Source organism: Oryx dammah, unplaced genomic scaffold (assembly GCF_014754425.2).
Source record: "Oryx dammah isolate SB20612 unplaced genomic scaffold, SCBI_Odam_1.1 HiC_scaffold_27, whole genome shotgun sequence".
NCBI classification, from domain to species: Eukaryota; Metazoa; Chordata; class Mammalia; order Artiodactyla; family Bovidae; genus Oryx; species Oryx dammah.
In genome coordinates this window covers 39580708-39608684 of record NW_024070211.1, presented here as the reverse complement: position 1 = coordinate 39608684, position 27977 = coordinate 39580708, and the positions used below count along the sequence as shown (strand labels likewise).

General features: G+C 44.2%; 1 protein-coding gene across 1 annotated transcript in view; it reads right to left on the bottom strand.

Moving 5' to 3' along the window:
- PLEKHM3 (pleckstrin homology domain containing M3) overlaps positions 1-27977 on the bottom strand; it is a 208861-nt gene that overhangs the window by 77651 nt on the left and 103233 nt on the right. Inside the window, exon 6 of the mRNA XM_040228670.1 lies at positions 21392-21455. Within this exon, the coding sequence (XP_040084604.1) occupies positions 21392-21455 (64 nt within the window). The remainder of the gene's footprint in view (positions 1-21391; positions 21456-27977) is intronic.

The window sequence follows — 27977 nt, the reverse complement described above, 5'->3', positions numbered from 1 at the left end:
CCTTATGAATGCCCTGTCCTTTTATTGTCTGAGCTGCAGTGGGCTCTCTGCTGTTAGCCCTGCCAAACACCAACCCACTGATCACCAGATAACCTGAGCGACGCTGCCCATCTTAGGAGCAAACCCACTAAATGGCATATTATCTTTCATATGTTTTTATTGGCCAACTTTTGTATGCTGGGCATTATTTCTAATTGCCAGTAGGTTAGAAGGTATTAGGAAGACAATTGATCTGTTGAAGAACTGACGCTTTCTAATTGTGATGTTGGAGAAGACTCTTAAGAGTCCCCTGGACAGCAAGGAGATCACACCAGTCAATCCTAAAGGAAATCAACCCTGCATATTCACTGAAGAACTGATAATGCAGCTGAAGCTTCAATACTTTGGCCACCTGATGCGAAGAGCAAACTTATTAGAAAAGACCCTCATGCTGGGAAAGATCGAAGGTTGGAGGAGAAGGAGGTGACATAAGACGAGATGGTTGGATGGCATCATCAAATCAATGTACATGAGTTTGAACAAACTTTCAGAGGTGGTGAAGGACAGTCCTGGTGTACTGCAGTCCATGGGGTTGCAAAGAGTCGGACATGACTTAGCAACTGAACAACAACAACAAAGGGATATTCAAAAATCAGTATATTTGACTTATTTTTGTCAGCTGTCATTTAGATTGTATTTGTGAAAATGCTTAGAACTTCTATTTAATGACAAAAAGTTGAAATACCAATTGACCTTTGGCATGCGGAAATCTTGCCATTTGTTGCTTAGAACTGAAGGAGCTGAGAGCTGGCTCTCCTCCCGGGTTTCTGGCCGTGCCCCGAGCTTGGTTGTTTTACGCAGACTGACTGGGAAACCTCAGAAAGTAGGTGCAGGTACAGCGGCTTCCACAATTTAATTGCTTCTCATGGATCCTAAAATCATAGAACCAGGGCCATAGGGCTGGAAGGGGCTGTAAAAATTCTTAATTCAACCTTTTCACTTTACAAATGAGGAAACTCGGGACTCAAGAAGTGAGGTGATCAAGGTGGGTTTTATCCAAATACACCTGTGATTCTCCTCTTGGGAACAGAGATAGTACAAAGCCAAAGTCAGAGAAAAAAAGTAGTCCAAAGTTGGATGTAGTGTATGAATTTGTCATTTAAAGATGCTGTATAGATTTAACCAGAGGGTTAACAGGGTTGAGAATAATCCCTATGAGTGTTAAGTTAAAAATCTATTAAAGAAAAGAAACTTGGATTTTGTAAGCTATGAGAAGTGATAAGGATGGAGATATTTTCAGAGGTAAGCTGTGTTTCCATTCCTCACTAAGACTTAATAGAACACGTGGGTTCAGGGAGATGCAGAGGATTTCAACACAATTCAACATCAGTTAACTCTAGGAGTAAAGCCCTTTCAGTCCAGCTCCTTTCCACCTCAGTGTTAAAGGAAGCTAGAAAGCCAATTACTCTCGCAGCAGGGCCTCTCCCATCCTGCATGGAAGAATGTACTGCAAACCTGTGCGCTTTACAAGCAAGTAAAACTATAATTGCAGGTGGGAAAGAACACCGGTTCTCTTTGTTTCTGCCAACATTTCAGTCTAGCAAGCTCCTCCCTTCTATAGCTGCAGAAATAGCACAGACTATTTTTTTTTTAGTGCACAAAATATGTATTCCACGGCTCTATAAAACTTAACAGAACACTTTTTGTTAACACTGAAAAGATAATCTCTGCACAGCCCACCGAAAGGGCATGCATTCTTCAGAGACAGGCGCTGAGGGTGCCCACCTTTATCTTGAAAGCAACACCCACCTTCTGGTTTAAGCTTGGAAAGTCCCTCAGCAAGACTAACGAAGGTGGCAAGGGTGGGAGGGTAATACCTGACTTGCTCCAGCAGAGCCTGGGGGAGATCTTGTTGCCTGGGAGAAAGGGGTGGGATGGAGGGCTATCCAGGTGCAATCCCCCTTGTGGGGTCACTTGGGAGGTCTGGTCCAGGACTGCCCTGGAGGCAGGAGGAAGCTTTCCCTACCAAGGTGCTGCTCCATATGGTGACTCTGCTTCCTAGGTGGACCCAGTAGTAAAGAACTCACCTGCCAATGTGGGAGACATCGGAGATGTGGATTTGATCCCTGGGAATATCCCCTGGAATAGGAAATGGCAACCCACTCCAGTATTCTTGCCTGGAGAATCCCATGGACAGAGAAGCCTGGCGGGCTACAGTCTGTTGGGTTGCAGAAGAGCCAGACATGACTGAAATGACTTAGCATGCAAGCATGCAGTTGCTGCCACATCGGAGGAACCTGTGGTCTAGACCCCCCTGCAGAATCTGAGAGGCAGAACTCAGGGTGCAGCCAGCATTACTTATATCGTGACAACTGCAGTCTAGTGTCCACAGATGCAGAGTCGTGGTGCCACTGAAGAAAGAGGCAGAGGGCCATTTACAAAGGTCCATGTCTCCAGGCAACACTATACCAGTACGGGTACCACGGGCACAGCTCCTCTCTCTTAGACACTCTCTGATAAGCAGAGTTCTAACGGTCGTACATATTAACTTCTTTAAACCTCATAAGCACATTTCGGGGCAGGTATAATTACTATCCCTGCTTCAGAAATGAAGTGCTTCTTCTTTTTTTACTTTATTAAAATAAAAATTTTTTAAAGGTTTTAAAATATTTTGGCTGAAGCATGCAGATCTTAGTTTCCTGACCTGGGATTGAACCCAGGCCCCCGTGTAGTGGAAGTACAGAGTCTTAACCACTGAACCACCAGTGAAGTTCCTGAAATGCTCCTTGAGGCACCAAGTGAAGTGACTTGCCCAGGGTCACCTGAGCGTCTGAATGTGGGCAGCTGGTTTCCAAGGCTCCACGTATAACCACCGCACTGTTCAGCCCTTCTGTGAAGCCTAAGGTCAGGTATCATCCCTCTTTTGGAGACCTTTGCTCCACGCAGAAACTTCATCCCCTGTTGGCCTCGCACTGGCTTGCTAGTCTCCTGAAACTTCCTGACAGCCATCTTAGTTTTGACTTCTATTTAATTTTCCACCTCAGAAAGTAGTGTCAGGGAGGCGGGGAATCTGGGATACTTTTGAAAATGATTTATTAACCAACAGTTTGAGGAAATGGAGGGCTTCCTGGCTGCCACCTGACCTCTGTCTGCGGCCTTCCTAATGTTTGCATTACTGCCCTGACCTTGCAAAGTGACCTGGAATAGCTTGCCTGCTTCCTTTTGCGTGTCCACTTTCAGAGCCCAGCTGTCAGCCTCTGCGAGTCTGTCAGTGAGTATCTCAACGGTTCGAAATAGGGTGTGCAGCCTTTGGAGGAGCACAATCTAACACTAAGCTCCAAATTCCTTCCCATAATTGAGCATTCATTAGTTTGACGGAACAAAAGCTGGCATTCTCTGTTATAAAGCAGGGGTCAGAACCAGTAGCTGTGTTTTGTTTGGCCTGCCGAGTGTTTAAATATTGAGAAATTTCACATAAAAATACAGATTTCCGGCTCCTCCTGGGAAAAAGGGAAGGGATGACAGCTCTGGGGCTCAGAGGAACAGCTGTCCCCTTCAGAGGAGACACTCCCTGGCTTCTCAGCATGACCTGCAGTCTCACCCTTGGCCTGCTTTGGGCATGGGTGCAGCTTTCCTGGCCTCTGCAGGAAATGGAGTCGACAAAACACTGTTCTGAAACCGTACTTCCCTCCCTTAAAATGTCGGCTGGCTTGGTTAGGTCGGTGGACAAGGATTGAACTGGGAGAGCTGGTGCTCCCAGAGGGCAGTATGTGCGTGCTAAGTCACTTCAGTTGTGCCCGACTCTTTGTGACCCTGTGGACTGTAGCCTGCCAGGCTCCTCTGTCCATGGGATTCTCCAGGCAAAAATACTGGAGTGGGTGCCATACCCTCCTCCAAGGGATCTTCCTGACTCAGGGATCGAACCCGTGTCTCTTATGTCTCCTACATAAAAAAACCTGGCAGGCAGGTTTTTTACCACAAGCACCACCTAGGAAGCCCCCTGCCTGCCAAGAGGGCAGACGCTGTATTTTTTCTTTCCTGTCCCTGCACATGGCACGTAACTGTCTGGCACATAACAGACATCACTTAGGAATAAGTGAGTGACTAGCTCTCTGGGATTAAAAAAAAAAAAAACAGTTCTGAGAGACAGAAACCTGCTCCCCAGCTACAGAAGTCCAGGCTTATTAATGCTTCAATAGCTTTTTGAATGACCACGGCTGCACCCTATACTTTTTAATTGGTTATGCTATAAATATCTTTCCTGCTGTCACAAATGATATTGAATCCTGTTTAAAATCCCAGAGAGTGTGTTGATAGTTTATTAGAATTTAGCTAGAAATTTAAAAACAAAGAACCGTATGAACAGCTGCCCCCATCAGCCTTCTAATTTTTCCTCAAGAGAGTTGGGGGTGATACTATTGAAGAGCAGCAAGTTACAAATGCAGATGGAATTGCAGGCCACTAGCACATGCAGCTGGAGAAGGCAATGGCCCCCCACTCCAGTCCTCTTGCCTGGAAAATCCCATGGATGGAGGAGCCTGGTAGGCTGCAGTCCACGGGGTCTCGAAGAGTCGGACACGACTGAGTGACTTCCCTTTCACTTTTCAGTTTCATGCGCTGGAGAAGGGAATGGCAACCCACTCCAGTGTTCTTGCCTGGAGAATCCCAGGGATGGAGGAGCCTGGTGGGCTGCCGTCTATGGGGTCGCACAGAGTCAGACATGACTGAAGTGACTCAGCAGCAGCAGCACATGCAGCCAGAGAAGGCAATGGCCCCCCACTCCATACTCGTGCCTGGAAAATCCCATGGATGGAGGAGCCTGGTGGGTTGCAGTCCATGGGGTCATGAAGAGTCGGACTCGACTGAACACCTTCACTTTCACTTTTCACTTTCATGCATTGGAGAAGGAAATGGCAACCCACTCCAGTGTTCTTGCCTGGAGAATCCCAGGGATGGGGGAGCCTGGTGGGCTGCCGTCTATGGGGTCGCACAGAGTCGGACACGACTGAAGTGACTTAGCAGCAGCAGCAGCAGCGGCACGTGCAGCCGAGCTGCCAGGGAAGCCAGGCTGGCGGGCTACAGTCCACGGGGTCGCAGTGAAACGGACACAGCTAAGCGACAGCACAGCACGTGGCAGCCAAACGTTTCAGCTAAGACACAAGCGCTAATGCTGTCCAATGAGGCTGCTCTGCTTTCTGGATCCATCTCTAGATGATGTGGTTATGCTCAGTCGTGTCTGACTCTCTGCCACCCTTTTGACTGTAGCCCACCAGGTTCCTCTGTTTATGGGATTTCCCAGGCAAGAATGGGTTGCCATTTTCTCCTCCAGAGGATCCTAGCAACCCAGGGATTGAACCCATGTCCCCCATGTCTCCTCCATTGCGGGCAGATTCTTTACCCACTGAGCCATCAAGAAAGCCTATCTTTAGAGCATCAAACAAACAAACTTTGTCTTTTTTTTTTAAAAAATATTGAACTATAGTTGATTTACAATATTGTATTAATTTCTTCTGTGCAGCAAAGTGACTTAGTTATACATATATACTTTTTAATATTCATTTCCATTATGGTTTATCACAAGACACTGAATATAGTTCCCTAAGCTATATAGTCACTTACTTCTTGGAAGGAAAGTTATGACCAACCTAGATAGCATATTCAAAAGCAGAGTCATTACTTTGCCAACAAAGGCCCATCTAGTCAAGGCTATGGTCTTTCCTGTGGTCATGTATGGATGTGAGAGTTGGACTGTGAAGAAAGCTGAGTGCCAAAGAATTGATGCTTTTGAACTGTGGTGTTGGAGAAGACTCTTGAGAGTCCCTTGGACTGCAAGGAGATCCAACCAGTCCATTCTAAAGGAGATCAGCCCTGGGATTTCTTTCGAAGGAATGATGCTAAAGCTGAAGCTCCAGTACTTTGGCCACCTCATGCGAAGAGTTGACTCATTGGAAAAGATTCTGGCACTAGGAGGGATTGGGGGCAGGAGGAGAAAGGGACGACTGAGGATGAGATGGCTGGATGGCATCACGGACTCGATGGATGTGAGTCTGAGTGAACTCCGGGAGTTGGTGATGGCCAAGGAGGCCCGGCGTGCTGTGATTCATGGGGTCGCGAAGAGTCGGACACGACTGAGTGACTGAACTGAACTGAAGCTATACAGTAGAACCTAGTTTATCCATTCTCTGTATAATGGTTTTCACCTGCTAATCCCTCACTCCTAGTCCTTCCCTCTCCTACTCCACCCCGCTTGGCGACCACAAGTCTGTTCCCCACGTCTGTGAGCCTGTTTCTGTTTTGTAGATACGGTCATTTATGTCACATTTTAGATTTCACATGAAACTGATACCATATGGTATTTGTCTTTCCCTTTCTGACTTACTTCACTTAGTATGATAATCTCTCGGTCCATCCATATTGCTGCAGATGGCATTATCTCATTCTTTTTTCACAGCTGAGTAATATTCCACTGTGCATATGCATCATTTATACACATACATATATGTTCTTTATTCATTCATCTGTCAATGGACATTCAGGTTGTTTCCATGTCTTGGCTTCTGTGATATGGTATGAACATAGACATGCAGGTATCTTTTTGAATTATAGTTTTGTCTGGGTATATGGCCAGGTGTGGGATTGCTGGATTATATGGCAGCTCTATTTTTAGTTTTTTGAGGATACTGTTTTTCATAGTGGCTACATCAATTGCAGTCCCATCAGCAGTGTAGGAGGGTTCTCTTTTCTCTACATCCCTTTCAGCATTTGTAGACTTTTTTGGGGCTCCCAAATCTCCATGGATGTTGACTGCAGCCATGAAATTAAAAGATGCTTGCTCCTTGGGAGGAAAGCTATGGCAAACCTAGACAATGTACTAAAAAGCAGAGATATCACTTTGCCAACAAAGGTCCAAAAAAACTACTGTTTTCTCCCAGTAGTCATGTAGGGATATGAGAGTTGGACCATAATGAAGGCTGTGCACCAAAGAATTGATGTTTCTGAATTGTGGTGTTGAAGACTCTTGAGAGTTCCTTGCACCAGTAGGAGAGCAACACAGTCAATCCCAAAGGAAATCAACCCTGACTATTCATTGGAAAAGACCCTGTTGCTGAGAAAGATTAAGGGCAGGAGAAGGGGTTGACAGAGGATGAGATGGTTGGATGGCATCACTGACTCAATGGACATGAGTTTAAGCAAACTCCTTGAGATAGTGAAGGACAAGCAAGCCTGGTGTACTGCAGTCCATGGGGTTGCAAAGAATAGGACACGATTTAGTGACTGAACAACAGACTTTTTAATAATGGCCAAGCAAATGAACTTTGAACAGGCTAGAAACCTCCTCAGCCCCCAACACCCGACTGGACAGAGCCTTCTTATTATCCCTCTGCTCTTTGAAGACTAGCCACAAATGTGGTAGAATGGCTGGCATGAAGCATTAAGGGGTAACACCCTACTGGATGTCACCAGATTGAAGCAGAACTATAGGTAGTCTCTACTAGTTCTTGGCACTCAAGCAGAATACAGGGGTTTAACCATAACCACCAAGTAACGCTAGTCCTTTTCTGAGAAAATGGGCCCTCTCAACTTCAGGACTGACATGGCTCTGGGCATATAGTATGTGCTTAATAAATATTTGCTGAATGAATAAATGAATAGAACACTTTGCTAGAGTCTAATGGAGAACCAGGTTCACGGTTCAGATGCGCAGGTGGGATGAAAAAATTATAAATGTCACGCTCCTTGCTGCTTGAGGCACATCACAGAGTCATTTCTGAGCGGAGTGATGCGATACCATCATACTTGTCCCATGAATGTTCTGAGAGAGTTTATCAATATCCTGAAGCATGCAGACAGAACTGGCAGAATCAGCAATGAAAACTGCTCTTCGTAAATGTCCAAGTCCGTAACGAGAAATTTTTCCTGCTTGCCTCTCTCCATGGGTTAGGTCACAAAAGGGTTTGAGGCTACCAAGGCCTGGAAGCCCTCTTCCCATTACCCTCCACCTGGCTCACATTTATGTAGCCTCACATTTTAATTTGGAGTCACAGCCACTAGGAAGCCTTCTCTGACGGCCAAGCTACTGGGTGTTCCAGTTAGTATTGCTTGTAAAACAAATTACCCAGAAACCTAGTGGTGTAAAACAGTCATTATGTTCAGATTCTATAGGTCAGGCTTTCAGGCAGGACACAGTAGAGATGGCTTGTCTCTCCTCCATGATATCTGTAGCCTCACTGGAGCCTCTGCTGAAAAGACTTGAAGGCTAGGGGTGGTAGGAGTCATTTGGATGTATCTTTATACTCATATGTCTGTTGGTTGATGATGGCTGTCAGCTGGAATGACTACATGTGACCTCTTTCTGTAGGCTCTCTGCATGGGCTAATATGGGCTTCCTTACAACATGGTGGCTGGTTTAGAAGAGTGAGCATTCCCAAAGAGAACCAGCTTGAAGCTGTATCACTTTTTAAGATCTAGCCTTGAAGTCACATAACATCACTTCCATGGTCACAGGCCCACCCAAATTCAGAAAAAATTAAAAAATAAAAACCAGATACTCCTTCTCAATAGGAAGAATGTCAAAGTCACAGTATAAGAAGGGCATGTGGGATGGCAGATACAGTTGTGGATATCTTTGTGGACTACAACCTTCCACACTGGGTTAGATGTGTTTCCTGACTCCAGCTCCTCCTGAACTTAAAAACTGCTTGTTTGCCTCCTCCTGAGACTGTGAGCTCAGTGAAGGAAGGAGCTGTGTGACTCACTCACCTTCTGTTCCCAGCACAGTGCCTGGCACACACGGTTATTGAATTGAACCAAATAAAAAGGAAGAGTCAGAAGGACACTTGGAAGCCCCTTTCATGCTGGCTGTTGGTGGCATAAGGGAAGTTTGACCAGGGCAATAAAGGAAACATGACAGAAATGTACCCAAACACCTTTCTGCAGCCTAAGGCTATTCCCTGTGAGCATATCACATATGATAAGGGAGTTTGCTGCCGTATGTCTCTCAGGTCGTACAGGAAATAACTTTAAGAATTATAACTGACTTCATATGTTTCTCTTCTTGAACTTTTTGGAAGTATGTTTCCTCCTTATATCTCTGTGCCATAAAAATGGCAAGTATGAGATGAGAGTACCCAAAAGGCTGCCTTTTTTTTTTTTTATACACACGCTCATGGTACAGCAGAAAGAAAGGAGTCAGAAAATCCCGACTTCAGTTTTGGCTCAGCCACTGAGCAGAAGCCCTGTAGCTTTGATATGCTGGCTAATTTTTCTAAATCTCAGTTTTCTTGTCCACAAAGTGGGTAGAAAAAAGGTGATAACACAACATACAAAAAAAAACAAGATGCTATTACAAAGTATGGTGGGTTTAAAATATACTCACACATTCTTTGACATGCCTCCTTTTAGAAGATGGACTTTAATTTGTCCCATAAATGTGGGCCTGACTTAGTGATTATTTCAAATGAATAGAATATGGCAGAATATGATGCTGACTTTCAAGGCAAGGTCTAAGGGGTCACTCACAAGCCAGCCATCATGTCATGAGGACACCTGAGCAGCTCATGGAAAGGCCCATGTAAGGAGGAGGAGAGGACTCCCGCCAGTAACCAGCACTTACTCGCCAGATGGGGGAGTAACCCACCCTGGAGGAAGACTCTCCGGCCCAGTCAAGGCTCCTTCAGATGATGCGGTCCTGACCCACCATCAGGACTGCAGCCTCCTAAAAGACTCCGCACCCACACTCCCCAACTAAACTCCTCCTGGATTCCTGACCCACAGAAACCATGGGAGGCAGCATTTACTTTTAAGTTACTAAGTCTTGGGGTAATTTATTATACAGCACTAGGTAACATATATAATTACACCCCACTAACCAACCAAAGGAGAAGGCAATGGCACCCCACTCCAGCACTCTTGCCTGGAAAATCCCATGGATGGAGGAGCCTGGAGGCTGCAGTCCATGGGGTTGCTGAGAGTCGGATACGACTGAGTGACTTCCCTTTCACTTTTCACTTTCATGCATTGGAGAAGGAAATGGCAACCCACTCCAGTGTTCTTGCCTGGAGAATCCCAGGGATGGGGGAGCCTGGTGGGCTACCGTCTATGGGGTCGCACAGAGTCGGACACGACTGAAGCGACTTAGCAGTAGCAGCAGCAGCAACCAACCAAAGGTATGGCTGGCATTTGTTTCTCTGAACACATGATGGGTTAGTTTTGATCCAAATACTGTCTTGCCTGCTCCCAGTGACTCAAAACATATTTATCTGTGAGATAGCAGGCTGAGGAGGAGGTGGCGGGGGGGCGGCTGGGGGGAGTCCAATTTCACCTTTGGTAAGAGCCACACTAACCTGACTTTCTGTCTTTAAGTAAACTGTCTTGGAAACAGGCCCTCACCTAGTCAGTATTACAACTGCTTTTTAATAAGTGGGAAACAGCAACAATAACACAAACCCCCAAATTAACAACAGAACACAGATGGTCAGAAGCCAAAGCAGGTGAGGGGGCCAGGAAACCGGACTCCAGGGAAGTCACTTCAGTGATCACCATCCACCCGCAGGCGGCTTATACTCGGGGCGGGGTGGGCTGGAGGGCAGGGGTGGCTCACGGTGGGCTTCTGGAATCTTAATCTCCGAGCTCTTTCTCACCTGGACGACAAGGCTCTCCATCCAGCACTCATCACTCAGGGCCGTTTTTCTCACCGGGTGTCCCCAGCAGAGCAAGAACTGTGCCCCCGGCCAGCCACGTTTTGTGGCGGAGCCCCTCCCCTCCGTCCCTAGCTAGCCCTTGGCTCGTCTGTGGGCTGGGTATGGGGCTGCAGTCGGGGGTGGGGCCGAGGTCTGTAGGCAGGCAGTTTTCTCTGGGCAAAGACTAACCAGCTGGTGTAACGAACAATCTGCAATACCACCGTGTTAATCGTCTGTGTTAACCCATTCAGCTAATTGGCCCCGACACTAAAACGCTGGCAGTCGTAATCGGCAGGCCTCCGAGGACCAGAGGCCTCAGGGAAGGAGTCAGAAGACCCTGGTTACAGCCGTGGCACTTGTCACTTCCCCCCTCCCCTCCTGCCAGAATCTGAAACCCTGGGAGACGGAACATGAGTCGAACATGAGTCGGGAACTGTTTCCACCTGCTCTCCTGAGATAGAGTGAATTTCCATTTGCTCTGCTACCAACCTGCCAATCCTTCTCCCTTCCCTTCATCGTGAAACATCCCATTCCCTTTAACATTCACTGTTGAAAACCCGTATTTAAATGGCATGATTTGTCTCCCAGATAACTTATGGTGCCCTCTCCTAACTCATTCACTGGTTGGACTGACCCTGATGAAAGTTGCTCACAGAGATTTAGTGATGTGTTAATGGAGGCCTCGTCCCCGTCTTGCCCCAGATTATACTCAGGAGTTTCTGAAGTCTGTGACCGCTGCAGGGGACACAGGTTCTGGCCATGAAGCAACTCAGGCAAGCTGTCACGCTTTGTTTTTCTGCTGGTTAAATCCGAATGCTCCTAATTAGTTATCCTGCCCGCTAAGGCCTGGGTGGACAATGGCGCGGGGATCAGGGGTGCTGAGAGGCTATGAATACAAGTTCCTCAGGCTCCTGAGGTCTCGGCACCGGTGACTGGGTTGTGGGCACCAAGGCGCTGTGTTCCTGGGGGTTGTGGATTCAAAGATGTCAGCCCCCGTGTGAATAAAGGTCATCACCTGTTACTTCTTCGGTGAAAGGGCAGCTGCGCTGGGTGCCCACTTAGGCTTGGCCTTTGTCTGCTGACTCTGTGAATAGTGCCCACAGAGAATAACATTCTGATTCTGTGTTTGCTTGGTGGGGCAGAGACATGCAAAATAACTTGCATACTTCCTCAGAGGAGAATTCGGCCAAGTGTGTTTTTAAAAAGTGGCCTCAAAATGCCTTAAACATCACCTTTTGTGATCATACTCACTAGCAAGAACACACTAGAAAATCTTCATGGTAGGGCTGGCCACCGCTTGTGTTATTTCTTCAGGAGCCAATTCTGACAAATGTTTAAGCCCCAAGGAGGACAATTCCTGAGCTCTGTGGGAGTGGGGAACTAGAGAGAAATCTAACTGAAAAGTCAGTGAGCTGTTTGGGAAACTTTAGTGTTCAGAAACTTTGTAACACTGAACAACCTACTGTTGCTCCAATACGTAAAACATTGAGATTTTATTTGCTTTCAGAATTCTGTGCATTATTTTACAAAGCAGCATTTCTAACATTGTTTTGTTTAAGGGCTTATGTTAAATTAATTTGTTTGCTTTTCTTTTACGGGGAGAGAGTGCTAATGAGTTCAGGACAGTCTAGGTACATGTGTGTGTATTTATCCATCCATCCATTCATCCATCCATCCATTGTGTCATTTGAACATTTACATGCTCAGTTGCTTAGTATAAATGTTCACTGCTTTAGCATAAAACAAACAACTCAGACCACCCGAGGCCCCTCTAGAAAGGCAGCAGGCATCTGATTTACCCCTCTCTCTCTCCATGGCTCTTGAGGGCTATGAATCCTCTGCTTTAGTACTCTTCCCACTTCACATCTCTTTAGTAAGTACTCCAAAGTTCAGATTCTTCCACCTTTTTTCATAATTAAAACTCACCTATTGGAATTTATCTCCCCTCAGGTATCATTCTGTGCTTTCAACTTAATAAGACAAAAGAATTTGTGCTAAAATAATAATTTACTCCTCTCAGGGAATATATAGGCATACCTCAGAGATACTGTGGGCTCAGTTCCACACCACTGAGATAAAGCAAAGCATCATTGTAAAGCAAGTCACATGAATTTTCTGGTTTTCCATCAAACTGCTATTAAGTGTACAAGCATTATGTCTGAAAAAAATCAGACACCTTAATTAAAAAATACTTTATTAATAAAAAATGCTGATCATTATCTGTCAATGCAGGGTTGCCACCAACCTTCAACTGGTGAAAAACACAATATCTGCAAAGTGCAATAAAATGAAGTATGCCTGTGTTTCGTATTAACTAGAATCGCATTGTTTTAAGCTGGAGGTAGGGGCTAGTCTGGAAAGTTAGGGCCCAGGGAAGGTGAACAATGGGGAAATCAGTTCTGAGATTGCCCCACAAGGGGGCGGGGAGAGAGAGAGAGAGAGAGAGAGAGAGAGTGTGTGTGTGTGTGTGTGTTGGCAGGTGAGGCGGTGAGCACTGGAGGGAGTGGGTGGGGAAGGGCTGCTCTAACCAACTGCCTCACCCGTGGGATCACCCAGTATCCTTTCTCATGAATCGTGTACAAATGGAATCATTCATTGCTTACCTTACATACGTCCCAAAGGTGAGTAACACCAGAAGAGTTAGTCATTTACATACATCTTAGGCTTTTGTCACAAAAGCACAGGTAGCCCAAATTTAGAAGTCAAGTCTGACCTTTCCTTTCAGCAAGTAGAAAGAGCTTTAGAAGAAGCCTCTATCACTTACACAGCCCGAGGAATGACATATTAAACCGTGGTTCTGATTTGCTCCTTCAGAGCAGCTAGGATCTAGTGAATGCTAATTTGCATATCCTAATGTATTCTACTGATAAATGAGGGATTTGCTTATCAGTGTTAAAAGAGCCAAAGGGATCCGAGTAAGGAGATGGTCGTCACACATGCAACAGAGGAACGGGAGAACTAATACAAAAAGCCAAGCATGGAGGGTTACAGGATTGCTCCCGCTGTCCCACTGGAGTGTATCTTTTTGTTGTATTCCCGTTGTAAAGCTTCCCATGAATCGCCAATAATGCTGGGCAGATTGAAAATAACGAAACACAAATTCTATTCTACTTTCCTTTCTCAAAGCATCAAACTGGGAAAAACATCTCTAAAACAGTAGCCTCGTTTCCCCATTAAAAACATGCACCAACACTTGTCCATTCATTCTCACATGCTTAAGATAGACACTGCCTGCCAAATACTTTCTGAGGAACTGCTGTGTCATTTTAAAACACCACTATGCATTCAAAGCTCCTGAAAATTTGTAAGATTTTATTTGGAAAAAAAAAATAGCACATCCTGTCAGATTTATATTCAAGGAGCAAAGATCGCATGTTTTTCTAACAATATCTACTTTACTGAACAGAAATTCATTTGAAATTCCAAACTTAAATGGATAACTCAAACTGGTGTATCCACCCCATCCCCCAGCTCCTGGGATTTGGAGTCTCTGCCCCCATCTTCGGTGCCCTGCTGCTGGGACAGGAGAAGCCCTTGTTCTGTCTTACGTGTTACAATGCTGTCACTGATTGTTGTGCTGCTTCAGTTGCTAAGTCATGTCTTTTGCAAGCCCATGGACTGCAGCTCACCAGACTCCTTGGTCCATGGGATTTCCCAGGCAAGATTACTGGAGTGGGCTGCCATTTCCTTCTCCAGGGGATCTTCCCGGCCCAGGGACTGAACCTGCATCTCCTGCATTGCAGGTGGATTCTTTACCATCTGAGCCGCCTGGGAAGCCCCTGCCACTGATTAGGAACGGCTGTGTGGAGCTAACTACTACATTTCCACCCGCTAGTAAAAGCCAGCGAGCAGCTTAAGAGAAATGTCATATGACATCCCTTATACGTGGAATCTAAAAAGAAATGATACATATGAACTTATTTACAAAACAGACTCACAGACTTAGAAAAGGAACTTATGGTTGCCGGGGGGAAGAATGGGGGGAAGGGATAGTTAAGGATGGACACATACACACTACAATATTCAAAATGGATAACCAAGAAGGTCCTACTGGATAGCACAGGGAACTCTGCTCCATGTTACGTGGCAGCCTGGATGGGAGGGGAGTTTAGGGGAGAATGGATTCAGAATGTATGGCTGAGTCTCTTCGCTATCCACCTGAAACTCTCACAACATTGTTAATCAGCTATTGTTGTTGTTGTTGTTGCTCAGTTGCCCAGTCATGTCTGACTCTTTGCGACCCCATGGATTGCAGCACGCCAGGCTTCCCTGTGCTTCACCATTTCCTGAAGTTTGCTCAAGTTCATGTCCATTGCATCGGTGATGCCATCCAGCCATCTCATCCTCTGACGCCCTCTTCTCCTTCTGCCCTGAATCTTTTCCAGTATATCCAAAGTACTGGATTATATCCAGGTATACTCCAATACAAAATAAATGATTTAAAAAAAGACAAGGATTTGGCACTGTCATAAGCTACAAATGGTGCCAATAACTGGCAACACCACTTGCTAGCGAGTGGGTAGGTGATTCAAGTGCCCAGAACAACTAGAGGAAGTCTCATTTGCTGAGGAGTGTCAGTCTGCACTATTTATTTCCCATGTTCAAGTGTACAAAAGTAGACAGACTGCGTGCAAAGAGGCCAATGAATTCAAATACTCAGAAGAGGGGGGAATGTTTTCTTGAGTGTAATATCAGAGGCATAATCTGCTGATTCACTGAAGCGAATCTATCTGCTAAAACTTTGGGGACTATTACTTATAAACATGAAAACAGCGAGAAAGAACAAGGTTGCACGTTTTTTGATACCACAATTCTTTCAGTGTCTTTAGTTAGGGTGGTAGTGTTGTGTACTGTATTATTTTAAGAGTTTTGGATATATACTTATTTTAAGTTTTTTGATATATACTTATAAATCCCCTTTTTATCATTTATTCAATTTTTACCTTTCTTTTTCTCTCTGGAGAGGAAGATATTTACATTTTGTTTTTTAAATAAAAGCTAATAGGAAAACTCAAATTCACTTGAGAGAAATTTGTAGAAAGGAATCCAGGCCCTTAGGAAAGATACTTATATTGACATTTGTAGTCGTGGTTCAGTCACTAAGTTGCATCTGACTCTTGCAACCCGTGGACTGTAGCCTGCCAGGCTCCTCTGTCCATGGGATTTTCCAGGCAAGAATACTGGAGAGGGTTGCCATTTCCATTACTCAAGATTAATTCTTCAGTTACTTACTTGAGTTTCTTCCTCTCCCCTGCAAAATTTATAAACTGAAATTCATTTTGCTACAGTCATTTCCCTTGACAGAAGAGACGCTTTTATTTGTTCTGTTGTTAAGTCACGTCCTACTCTTTGTGACCCCATGAACTGCAGCATGCCAGGCTTCCCTGTCCATCACCATCTTCTGGAGTTTGCTCAAACTCCTGTCCATTGATTTGATGATGTCATCCAACCATCTCATCCTCTGTCGCCCCCCTTTCCTCCTGCCCTCAAGCTTTCCCAGCATCTGGGTCTTTTCCAGTGAGTCAGCTCTTTGCATCAGGTGGCCAAAGTATTGGAGCTTCAGCTTCAGCATCAGTCCTTCCAATGAATATTCAGGGTTGATCTCCTTTAGGATTGACTGGTTTGATCTTCTTGCTGTCCAAGGATGCTTTTACAGAGACCTTTATTTTAGGAATGAGGATGGGAATGGAATGGAGGAAATAACTTACTCTGAAACTCCTGAAGCTGACTTGAAACAGAGTGGCACAGCACCCAGACAGAGGGGGAAACGGTACAGGACGACCTGGGGCTGGCAGCTGGGTTAGTGAGGTGGGATTTCCTGCCATGTCTGACATGGACTGTCACAAAGCAATAGTATTTTTCCCCATTCTTATGTTCACTTATCTGTTTGCAAGAACAGTTCAGATTCAGAAAACAGACCAGAAATTTACTCTGAAACCAAGGGAAGATGGGGCAGAGGTTTCTTTCAGTACTGATAGAGTAGATGTAGATAGATCAAAAGCTAAATCCAATTTAACCCACCTCAGGCAGAAAAAGTAATTGAATTAAACTTCCTCTCAATATGATAGGTTTGGAGATCTTAAAGCCAGGCACAACGAACCAGGTTAGAGAGAACTGTGGAGTAAATAGACAGCACGGAGCTCTGGCCACCCCCGCCTACAGGGAGTTTGATAAGCTGTTGATCGCCTCTATTGCTTTATGATGGAGGCTGAAACTGATTAAGCTGCTTATGGGGCTCTGAGGCTAATGGTCTGGCCCACCAAGAATACAGCTGCCACTGATTTAGGTAAGCTGCTTGGCATTGTATGGTTTGATTATTACAAGGGGGAAAAAAAAGAAAGAAAAAAGACAGCAGGGTATAAGAGACCTTTTTAAAAGAGAAGGCTTTATTATGCCAAATAGCTACACTACTTTGACACCCGAAAATGAATATGGAATTACTGATTCTTTCTCTTCATCTGGTATCATAACTTGTTTTTGAAAGTCTTCCTCAACAAGTACTCACTTTGGAGCCTACTCATTCTACTTTACAAGAATACACCGGTGCCTTTAAACTCACTTCTCCAGTGCTAAGAGTTTGGGTTCTTAGATCACTGATCCTGATTCTAGAAATACATAGGTGTACACTGGGTCTTGTAATCAATTCCTCCCCGTGAATACCACTGGGCAATCACAATGAAAACTGCATCTCTTTCCATACCAGCCAGATCATCACTCTTTGCTTACGTGGTAAAGGGCAGCAGGATTGAAGGGGTGGAGAGAGTTGGTAGGTGCAAATAGATTTAAGTTGGATGCATAAGTGAAAATCAAAACCCTAGTGTTCTCTCAGCCCTCTCTTATAAACATTCTAAAACTACCATTTACTGGTACTATTCCTACCATTCAAAATAAGTTGTCTGGGGGAGAAAAAAAAAAAAAAAACAAACCATAAAACCCTTGAGGTGAAATTACTTTTCAAGGTTTTATTTATTTTTTCAGTCTTGAAAATGAGTGAAGGATCTGAACACAGATTAAGTTGACCTTCTTTCTTCAGGGCAAAACAACAAAGAAAAAACCAAATCATAGCAGTTTGATATGTTCTGAAAGTTGTCACAATTACTACCACTATTATTATTACATAATAGACCAGGAGCTAACTGTGGCTCAGATCATGAACTCCTTATTGCCAAATTCAGACTTAATTGAAGAAAGTAGAGAACCACTAGACCATTCAGGTATGACCTAAATCAAATCCCTTATGATTATATAGTGGAAGTGAGAAATAGATTTAAGGGACTAGATTTGATACAGTGCCTGATGAACTATGGACAGAGGTTCGTGACATTGTACAGGAGACAGGGTCAAGACCATCCCCAAGAAAAAGAAATGCAAAAAAGCAAAATGGCTGCCTGAGGAGGCTTTACAAATAGCTGTGAAAAGAAGAGAAGTAAAAAGCAAAGGAGAAAAGGAAAGATATACCCATTTGAATGCATAGTCCAAAGAACAGCAAGGAGAGATAAGAAAGCCTTCCTCAGCGATCAATGCAAAGAAATAGAGGAAAACAACAGAACTGGAAAGACTAGAGATCTCTTCAAGAAAATTAGAGATACCAAGGGAACATTTCATGCAAAGATGGGCTCAATAAAAGACAGAAATGGTATGGACCTAACAGAAGCAGAAGATATTAAGAAGAGGTGGCAAGAATACATAGAAGAACTGTACAAAAGAGATCTTCACAACTCAGATAATCATGATGGTGTGATCACTCACCTAGAGCCAGACATCCTGTAATGAGAAGTCAAGTGGGCCTTAGGAAACATCACTACAAAGAAAGCTAGTGAAGGTGATGGAATTGCAGTTGAGCTGTTTAAAATCCTAAAAGATGATGCTGTGAAAGTGCTGCACTCAAAATGCCAGCAAATTTGGAAAACTCAGCAGTGGCCACAGGACTGGAAAAGGTCAGATTTCATTCCAATCCCAAAGAAAGGCAATGCAAAAGAATGCTCAAACTACCACACAATTGCACTCATCTCACGCTGATAAACTAATGTTCAAAATTCTCCAAGCCAGGCTTCAGCCATACGTGAACTGCGATCTTCCAGATGTTCAAGCTGATTTTAGAAAAGGCAGAGGAACCAGAGATCAAATTGCCAACATCTGCTGGATCGTTGAAAACGCAAGAGAGTTCCAGAAAAACATCTATTTCTGCTTTATTGACTATGCCAAAGCCTTTGACTGTGTGGATCACAATAAACTGTGGAAAATTCTTCAAGAGATGGGAATACCAGAGCACCTAACCTGCCTCTTGAGAAACCTGTATGCAGGTCAGGAAGCAATAGTTAGAACTGGACATGGAACAACAGACTGGTTCCAAATAGGAAAAGGAGTACATCAAAGCTGTATATTGTCACCCTGCTTATTTAACTTATATGCAGAGTACATCATGAGAAACGCTGGGCTGGAGGAAGCACAAGCTAGAATCAAGATTGCCAGGAGAACTATCAATAACCTCAGATATGCAGATGATACCACCCTTATGGCAGAAAGTGAAGAAGAACTAAAGAGCCTCTTGATGAAAGTGAAAGAGGAGAGTGAAAAAGTTGACTTAAAACTCAACATTCAGAAAACAAAGATCATGGCATCCGGTCCCATCACTTCATGGGAAATAGATGGGGAAACAGTGGAAACTGTGGCAGGCTTTTTTTTTTTTTCCTCCAAAATCACTGCAGATGGTGACTGCAGCCATGAAATTGAAAGACGCTTACTCCTTGGAAGGAAAGTTATGGCCAACCTAGACAGCATATTCAAAAGCAGAGACATTAACTTTGCCAACAAAGGTCCGTCTAGTCAAGGCTATGGTTTTTCCAGTGGTAATGTATGGATATGAGAGTTGGACTATAAAGAAAGCTGAGTGACAAAGAATTGATGGTTTTGAACTGTGGTGTTGGAGAAGACTCTTGAGAGTCCCTTGGACTGCAAGGAGATCCAAATAGTCCATCCTAAAGGAGATCAGTCCTGGGTGTTCATTGGAAGGACTGATGTTGAAGCTGAAACACCAATCCTTTGGCCATGTGATGCAAAAAGCTTACTCATTTGAAAAGACCCTGATGCTAGAAAAGACTGAAGATGGGAGGAGAAGGGGATAACAGAGAATGAGATGGATGGCATCACCAACTCAATGGATATGAGTTTGGGTAAACTGCAGGAGTTGGTGATGGACAGGGAGTCCTGGTGTGCTGCAGTCCATGGGGTTGCAAAGAGTCAGACATGATTGAGCGACTGAACTGAACTGATTATTATGTAATTGACTCTTGAAAGAATCCAGAAAATATGGAAAAGAAAGCAATGCTTTCATGTAGCAACTGAAAACGTGTTAGAGAATGAACTGTTGATTTAAATGATTAAGCAAAGCCTAACATATTCAGAACTTTGGGTTGGTTTTCTTCCTGGCTGTTAACTTGGTCAATCATTGAAAGGATATATGTATACTAATAAAAGTATAAAAAGATGATTTTCACTCCTACATGCTCTGTTCTGTTTTTTTTTTTTTTTTTAATGTAGCATCATCCAACTGTTTGGCTTGAACACAAGTCAGAGTTTAATATATTCATTGTCCTTGATGTCTTTTTTCCTTGTATAATTTTTTTTACTGATTTAATTCACCTATCATAAAATTCACTCTTTTGAAGTATACAATTCATTAGCTTTTAGTACAGTTACAAAGTTGTGCAACCATCACAACTAATTCCAGAACATTTTCATCATCCCCAAAGAAAGCCCCACACCATCAGCAGCCACTCCTCACCCCATGGCTTGTCCTGGGCACTGGCAATCACTCACCTTCTTTGTCTCTAAGGATTGGCCTATTTTGGACATTCTAAGAAAAGTCTACATAAAATAAGGACCATAAATATATATTCTTTTCTGTCTGGCTTCTTTCAGCATGATGCCCTCATCCATGTTGTATCCTTCATTCCATTTTATGTCCAAATACTATTGCTTTAAGTGGATATACAACATTTTGTTTATCCATTCATTAGCTAATGAACACTCAAGTTGTTGCCACTTTTTAGCTATCATGAATAATGATATTTGAACACTCCCATACAAGTTTTTATGTGGACATATGTTTTCAGTTCTCTAGGGTATGGCACCCCACTCCAGTACTCTTGCCTGGAAAATCCCATGGACAGAGGAGCCTGGTAGGCTGCAGTCCATGGAGTTGCGAAGAGTCGGACACAACTGAGCAACTTCACTTTCAATTTTCACTTTCATGCATTGGAGAAGGAAATGGCAACCCACGCCAGTGTTCTTGCCTGGAGAATCCCAGGGACAGGGGAGCCTGGTGGGCTGCCATCTATGAGGTGGCACAGAGTCGGACACGACTCAAGTGACTTAGCAGCAGCAGCAGCAGCAGGGTATGTGCCCAGGAGTGGAATGGCTGGGTCATAGGGGAATTCTACATTTAACTTTTTAAGGGACTGCCCAGCTATTTTCCTAAGTGACTGCACCACTTGCCCTTCCTACCAGCAAGTGTACAAGAGCTCCAGTTTCTCTAAATCCTAGCCAGCATTTCTTATTGTCCTATAATATCTTTTTACATTACGCTTTCTCATTCTGAATAGAAAATAATTATCTGGGCTTGTGAATATAAGTACACTAATGATGACAGAATTCAGTACCAAGAACATAAGCATCAAAAACACATCCCTGGGGGAGAAAACAGACATGAAATGGCCCCATGAAGTGCTTACCTGCTGCAGATCAGCGAGGGAATACAGGTGGATCTGTTGAAGGAGGTATTCTCTGGGGAAAATTCTGGAAACAAGGACAGAAACACAAATTGTAGTACTGCCACAAAACGCTTTTTTCTGAGAAGTTTCTAAGTTCTCATTCAAGAATCCTTTTCCACCTAATAACTCCTCCTCCCCACATCCTCTGAGAAACCTATAATAATACCTTTTTCCAGATGTTTTTCTAACACAGATACCAAAGAGGAAGTAAAAGTGTGTTCCTTGATTTCTGATGTATTCCAAGATGCTCGGAGTACAATGCAGTGGTCCAGGCCTGAGGACCAGAGCACCAGGTTTCTCGCACCAGCTGTGCCCCTGAACGGTGTATCATCTCAGGCAAGTCCTAAAACCCATGTAGCTTCAGATTCTTCACTGTTTAATGAGGATGACTGAACTCGGTATCTTAAATATCTTTCCAGCTCTATTATTCTATGTCTAAATGAATAGATTGTGGAGCTGAGAAAATCAACAAGAGTAGCAACCTGTGTGTCTTTTTCTAGAGGCTCCTGTGGCTTTCATTAATGAGGATAGTGGTGCCAGACCTCACATTAATGAACTATCCTCTTATATGTATAGGGATGAGCTTTGGAGACCAGGTATGGATGGAAATAACAGGACAAAATATTTCAAGTTGAGGCTCCCTGACAAAGTCCAATATCTTTGGATGCTATCAGTTCATAGCATCTGGAAAAGTGACAGTGAGTGAACATGAAAAAAAAAAATGAATTAGGGACAAGTATATAGATACCAAAGCATAGATGGCTAGAAAACAGCACACACACACACACGCACTCATATAAAACAAAACTCGCAGTGCTAGCATTTTCTGTCTTTGCCTTAGGATACAAGAAAATTGAACAGAACCACCCAAATGAAAGAAACCATCTCAACTTAACGAACATTTATGATGATCTACAATATGCCAAGCACTGTGCCAGGCACTGGAAGACAGTTATGAACTAGACAGTCCCAGTATCAGAGCTCAAGGAGCATCAAGTCAAGTGAGGGAAAGATTATAAACTGTTAATTACAACATGATGACTGGATGTAAGAGCTATGCATGGGGTACATACTTTTAGATTGGCCCAGCATGGTAGATGCCCACCTTGGCTGTCTATTAGAATTATTTGGGAGCTTTTAGAAAATAATAGGGCATAGGAATCAGTAGAACCCAGAAATCAGTCTTAAAACAAAAACTCTCTTGGTGACTAGAGCAGCCAAGGTTTAGAATCACTGGTCTAATACCTAGCTCATTGGGGAATTCATTATTCAGTCTTTCAATTAAGTGTGCATTACTGGACAAATCCTAGAGATTAAATCCTTCATCCTTCCATTCATCTTTCTACCCATTCAATTCTGATTAAGCACAGATATGTGCCAGCTACTGTACTAGGCCACTGAAGAAAGAAAGGGCATTGAACCAATGAGAAAAAGTCTCCTGGCAGGGAGGCCCCCAATAGGCATTTTGTATTAATAGTTTGGCTCTCTCCTGGCAAGAATGATAGATTCTGAAGAATTCTGCTGAAAATCCCTGTTTCATCCACAGAGTGAGAACAGACCATTGAGTGACACGGTCCTTGTACTCTGAAGAATGGAATTCACTTCCTGAGGCTGGGATCCCTTCAACTCTAGTGGTTCGGGGCTGCACACGTGACAGGAAGCAGCACACAGTCCCCACCCAGCTGGGAATTGTGCAGGGAAAGTGCTCAGTCCCTCCATGTGGGATGAAGCTTTCCTACTGAGAGGCCCCTGTTGTAGAAGGTAGACCACGGGCCCGGGAGGGCCCGGGACACATGACCAACTTCCATTTTCAATTCACACACATAGGGTACAGAGATCGTCAAGAGACCTGTTCCTCATGGCCCCTACAGGGTTAACAATGAAGAACCTGCTTTGGGTGTGGCCCTCAATAAACATCTCATTTGAGTTCTCACAACAGCCCCACGTGGTTGGTACCACTTCTATTTTACATAAGAGGAAACTGAAGCTCAGAGGCAAAGACTAATTTGTCCAGGGTCATAGAGTTGGGCTTCAAGGCCAGGACTTTCTGACTCCAAAGGCCTGTGCTTCCTCTACTTTCCTGGAGATAAGGATGGAAGAAGGAGAGAGGTGGGTATGAACTGACTGTCTAATTTAGCTGTATAATACATCTCTCTTCTGGGTAGGTGTTTATTACTGTTTAGGCCAGCAGCAATATAGACCAATTGTTATTTTTTAAAAGAAGGGAACTTACACTGATGTGCTGGGTCATGCTCACTTCCTGAAGGCAGTGGGGAGGATGGCAAGACTGGCAGGCAGGGACAGTCCTGACCAGGTACCTGTGGTCTAGGGTAACCACAAGGCGAAAGGAAATGGGTGAGTGTATAGACACAAGAGACCCTTTTGGAGGACTGACAACAGTTGGAACGGGTGAAAAAGGAGAAAGGAACTGAAGGTGATTCTGAAATACTTAGCTGGGATGTCAGGATGGTGATGTCACTGGCCAACACAGGGCAGGCTTCTGGGGGACGGGATAAAGCACTGAGATTTATCTGTGCTGAACATCAAGTGCTTGTGCAGGGGACAGCAAGTGTGGCCCTCGGGGACATGGGGTTGAGAGACGTGGGAGAGCCAGGGGCACGTCTGACAGCAGCACAGAAGCTTTGGGAATGGGGGGAAATGGACCTTAGAGGAAACCGAATAGGAGGAGGCTTGGTATGAACAGGGGTTGTTTTGTCTATCTTACAAAGCCTAGAAGTATCTGAAGTACACTTTGGTAGTCTGAAATTTTTCTCATGCTTGAAAAACTGCTTTGAAAAGAACCAGGATGTTCACATGTGCTTGATTTCCCTTTGTGAAATGTTTGTGCCCTTATACTCATTACCCGGCTTCCCCTAATCTTACACAACCATGAGCCATGGTTCATTGATAAAATGAATAAATGAACAATTATGTAAATTAGAACTTATTCAGATTTCACCAATTGTTTCACTAATGTCCTTTTTCTCCTCAAGGGTCTAATCCAGAATACAAGATTACATTTAGATATGTTTAAATATATATAAACACTTGCAAGTTGAGACCCAAACATATGTGCAGAGAGGCAAACCTAGGATGCAGTCTTTCTGTGGGGTCACCAGGGCAGCAGAATACGGTCATCTAATATGGGGACAAAGGACGTTTGAGTGTGGTTGAATAGGAGGAATTATCTTTTTCAGAGACAACTGCCTCATAATAAAGTCCCTTAAATAAAATGAAAGCAATGTGCCAGCAGAGCTGAGAAAAGGAGACAGAGTGAACCGAACAAGTAGGCTGAAAAATCATTTCAAGGTGAGCTCCTGCCTTCTCTGTTGGTTTGAACACATGAAGGTCAGCTGGAGAAAATGTTAGAAGGAAGGTAACTGAAATGAACCCCAGCAAGGCAGCATATCGTTAATGTTTTGCTACTTCAAGATCTCTAAAATCCTTAAACTTCCACAACTGAGGGTATACAGGATATAAGAATTAATTACAGGTTTACAAGTGGAATCACACTGGTTTACCCTTACTGGAGTACTACAGTCAGTTGGTATCCAGTCAACAAACAGTACCGAGTGCCTGAAATGAGCCAGGTGTTGTGCTAAGGGCTGGAGATGGATACATTCAATGAACACAGCTGATGAGCAACAAAGAGGATTTCTACTTTCTCCACTCCAGGTGGGTCCTCATTGCCTCCAAACACTGCCCCTTCTCACAATAACTCACCAACTTTGGGCACAGTCATCTCTCATACTCCTTTACCATGCTTTGTATACAGCTAAAGTCAGCTATGTGTTGTTTCTGTGTGTAAATATATTTCACATATTTATTTTCTCTTTCCCAGTGGAAGAAATTCTCAGCCCTTCCAGAAGCACCGTCATTTGCTGTCTCCTCTTTGGCTCTCTTCAGTGTCTAATACTAATAATTTACAAGAGTTCGGTCCTAATGACTCAAAGAACTAGAAAATGCAATATACACAGAAAAGAAAAAGAAACTGAGCATACTGTGTTTGGAGGAGATGTTGTGTCCAAGAGATTTAGTGGTGGCCATAAAAAACACAGACTTTTAAGACAGATAATGCCAGTCAGCTTTTCTTCGCCATGAGGATGGAAATTATATCAAGAAAGCATTGAAGTCAAATATGAGAACAAATTTCCTGAGAGGGAAGACAGCGTGGCATTAAAATGTGTCTCTTTAATGTAAATAAACACTTTTTAATGTACATAAAAGAAGAAAAAGATTTATTTAAAGGGAAGGACTTGCTTTTCTGCTTAGAGGGGAAAAGAGTTTCAAAGGCGGGCTCAGATAACCCCATCAGCTTGTTCCTCTTTCTCACTGCCCATGTCTTTAAGGCAGACTGAACTGGTAAGACATTCTCTGAATACCTTTTTAAAAATTTTTATTCAGTTTGTAAAAGTTACCTTCCATTTACAGTTACTGCAGTGCTCGCTTTGGTGGCACATATACTAAAATTGGGAAGATACAGTTATTGCAAAATACTGGCTATATTCCCCATGTTGTACAATACATCCTGGAGCCTGTCTTACATCTGATAGTTTGGACCTCCATTCTCCCATCCTTTATTGTTGCCCCCCTCCCGAAAGGGTAACCGCGAGTTCGTTCTCTGTATCTGCGGGTGCTTCTTCTTTGTTATATTCATTAGTTTGCTGCATTTTTTAGATTCCACACATAAGTGATATCACACAGTGTTTGTCTTTCTTGGAATATTTTCTTTAGGCTGATGTCCACAGGGGAAGTGCAGGGCAAATAAGGACATGAAAGCCAAGCCCAGGAAAAGCAAGGGCAACTTTCTGTTTGGAGGATACCAAGGGCTTCCCCCCATGGCGGCTTCGGTGTACGAGGTGGCCCAGCTGATGGGAGCTCTTTAGGGTATGGATGGAACAAGTGGGGCCTCCCAGGGGTAAGTTATGGAAGAGCTGGTGGAGAAGTCGCAGGCCCTAGGTGTGCTTGGGGAGCATTACAGGGCTCTGCAGGGCACACAGCCACTTCAGGGAGAGCTAGGGAAGCCGCTCACGTGTGGGAGGCAAAAGTTTGGCACCTCCTTGAGAACCATGGCAGCACTGATTTTATAATTTTACTATTCATATGCTTAATGAATGGTTGGTGAAGTTTTTTGGTCAGAAAACAACTTGTGATCACCATATGGCACAGGAATTCAATGCAAATGAAGTTCAGTCCTATAACCTCAGTGACTTGGCACCACGGTGAAGAATCTAAAGTCAGCACACATTTTCATTGTACTAAGCAGGTGCTGGGTACACAGTGGACAGGAAGTTTGGAGAAGACATAGTTTTTTCCCCCTAATGCCTACAAATAAGTGAGATAAACAGACAAGTAAGCGAATAACTCCAGCTCCAGCATGGAGTGCATGGGTAAGGGAGCCTGCAGGACGCCTGTTCAGGAAAAGCCTCAGAACCAACACGTCAGAACCCACATGAAGGAGTGGAAGGGCAGGTATTCCAGGTAGAGGCGGCAGCATGGGTAAGAGCAGAGAGGCCAGGACAAGCATAATTCTTTCAGGGAACAAGCTCTGTATGTGTACATGTGTGTATGCGCCCATGCTGGAAACCAGGGTACTGCAAGGTGTGAGCTTGGAAAGTGTGTAGCTGGACATGAGAGAGCTTAGATACCTGGAGAACAGCCTACCCCCAAAGAGATGAGTGCCACAGGAGTGCCTCAAGCAAGAGGGAGACAGCATTAGATTTGTGCCTGCGTTGTTGCTGTTGGCACTAAGTTGCGTCTAACCCCATGGACTGCAGCACACCAGGCTTCCCTGTCCTTCACTGTCCCCTGGAGTTTGCTCAAACTCATTCTTTGTGCCTATAAAAGTTCATTGACAGCAGAAGGGGAAAGAGACCAAAGAGATGGGACAATTTTGGGGGTAAACTAGCTGCGAAATGATGGGAGCCTGAACAGAATTTAGATGGTTGCCCTTGGGTTGGAGAGAAAGGGAGCCTACCATAGACAGATTTCTGCAGCACTATCCACCTGTCATGAAGACTACCAGGAAACGGAAGCCAGGAAGGAGCCTGGCACTGCTCATGGTAAATGGAAGCTGGTAAATGGAAATTCCATTCACTGACACAGGGAATAAGGAAGAGGAATTGCCCATGAGGAGAAAGGGAAGCTCAGCTGTCGGGGAAGAGGTCTAGAACTGTCTGTGGAACATCCAAGTGGAGTCATCCACGTATTCAGAGAGGAGAGCTGTGCGCCTGCAGGTGAAGACATGAAAATGAGGAACAACCCAGGACAGCCACACTAGAGCAACAGAAAAGACTGGATGCCGGCAGAGCAGTGCCATTGCAAGAACAGCTGCAGGAAGCAAGCTGCAAAGGAGCAGTCTGATAGGAGAAAAAGCAGAAGAGCCAACATCCAGGAAGCCAACGGAGGAGGGAGTTTTAAGGACAAAAAGGGTCAACGGCATCAGAGGCCCAGAGAGGTCAGATAACCCGAGAAAGACAGTCATAAGGCCTGAAAAGTGCCTGCTGGATTTGGCAAAATGGAATTCATTAGTGACCTCGGGAGGAAG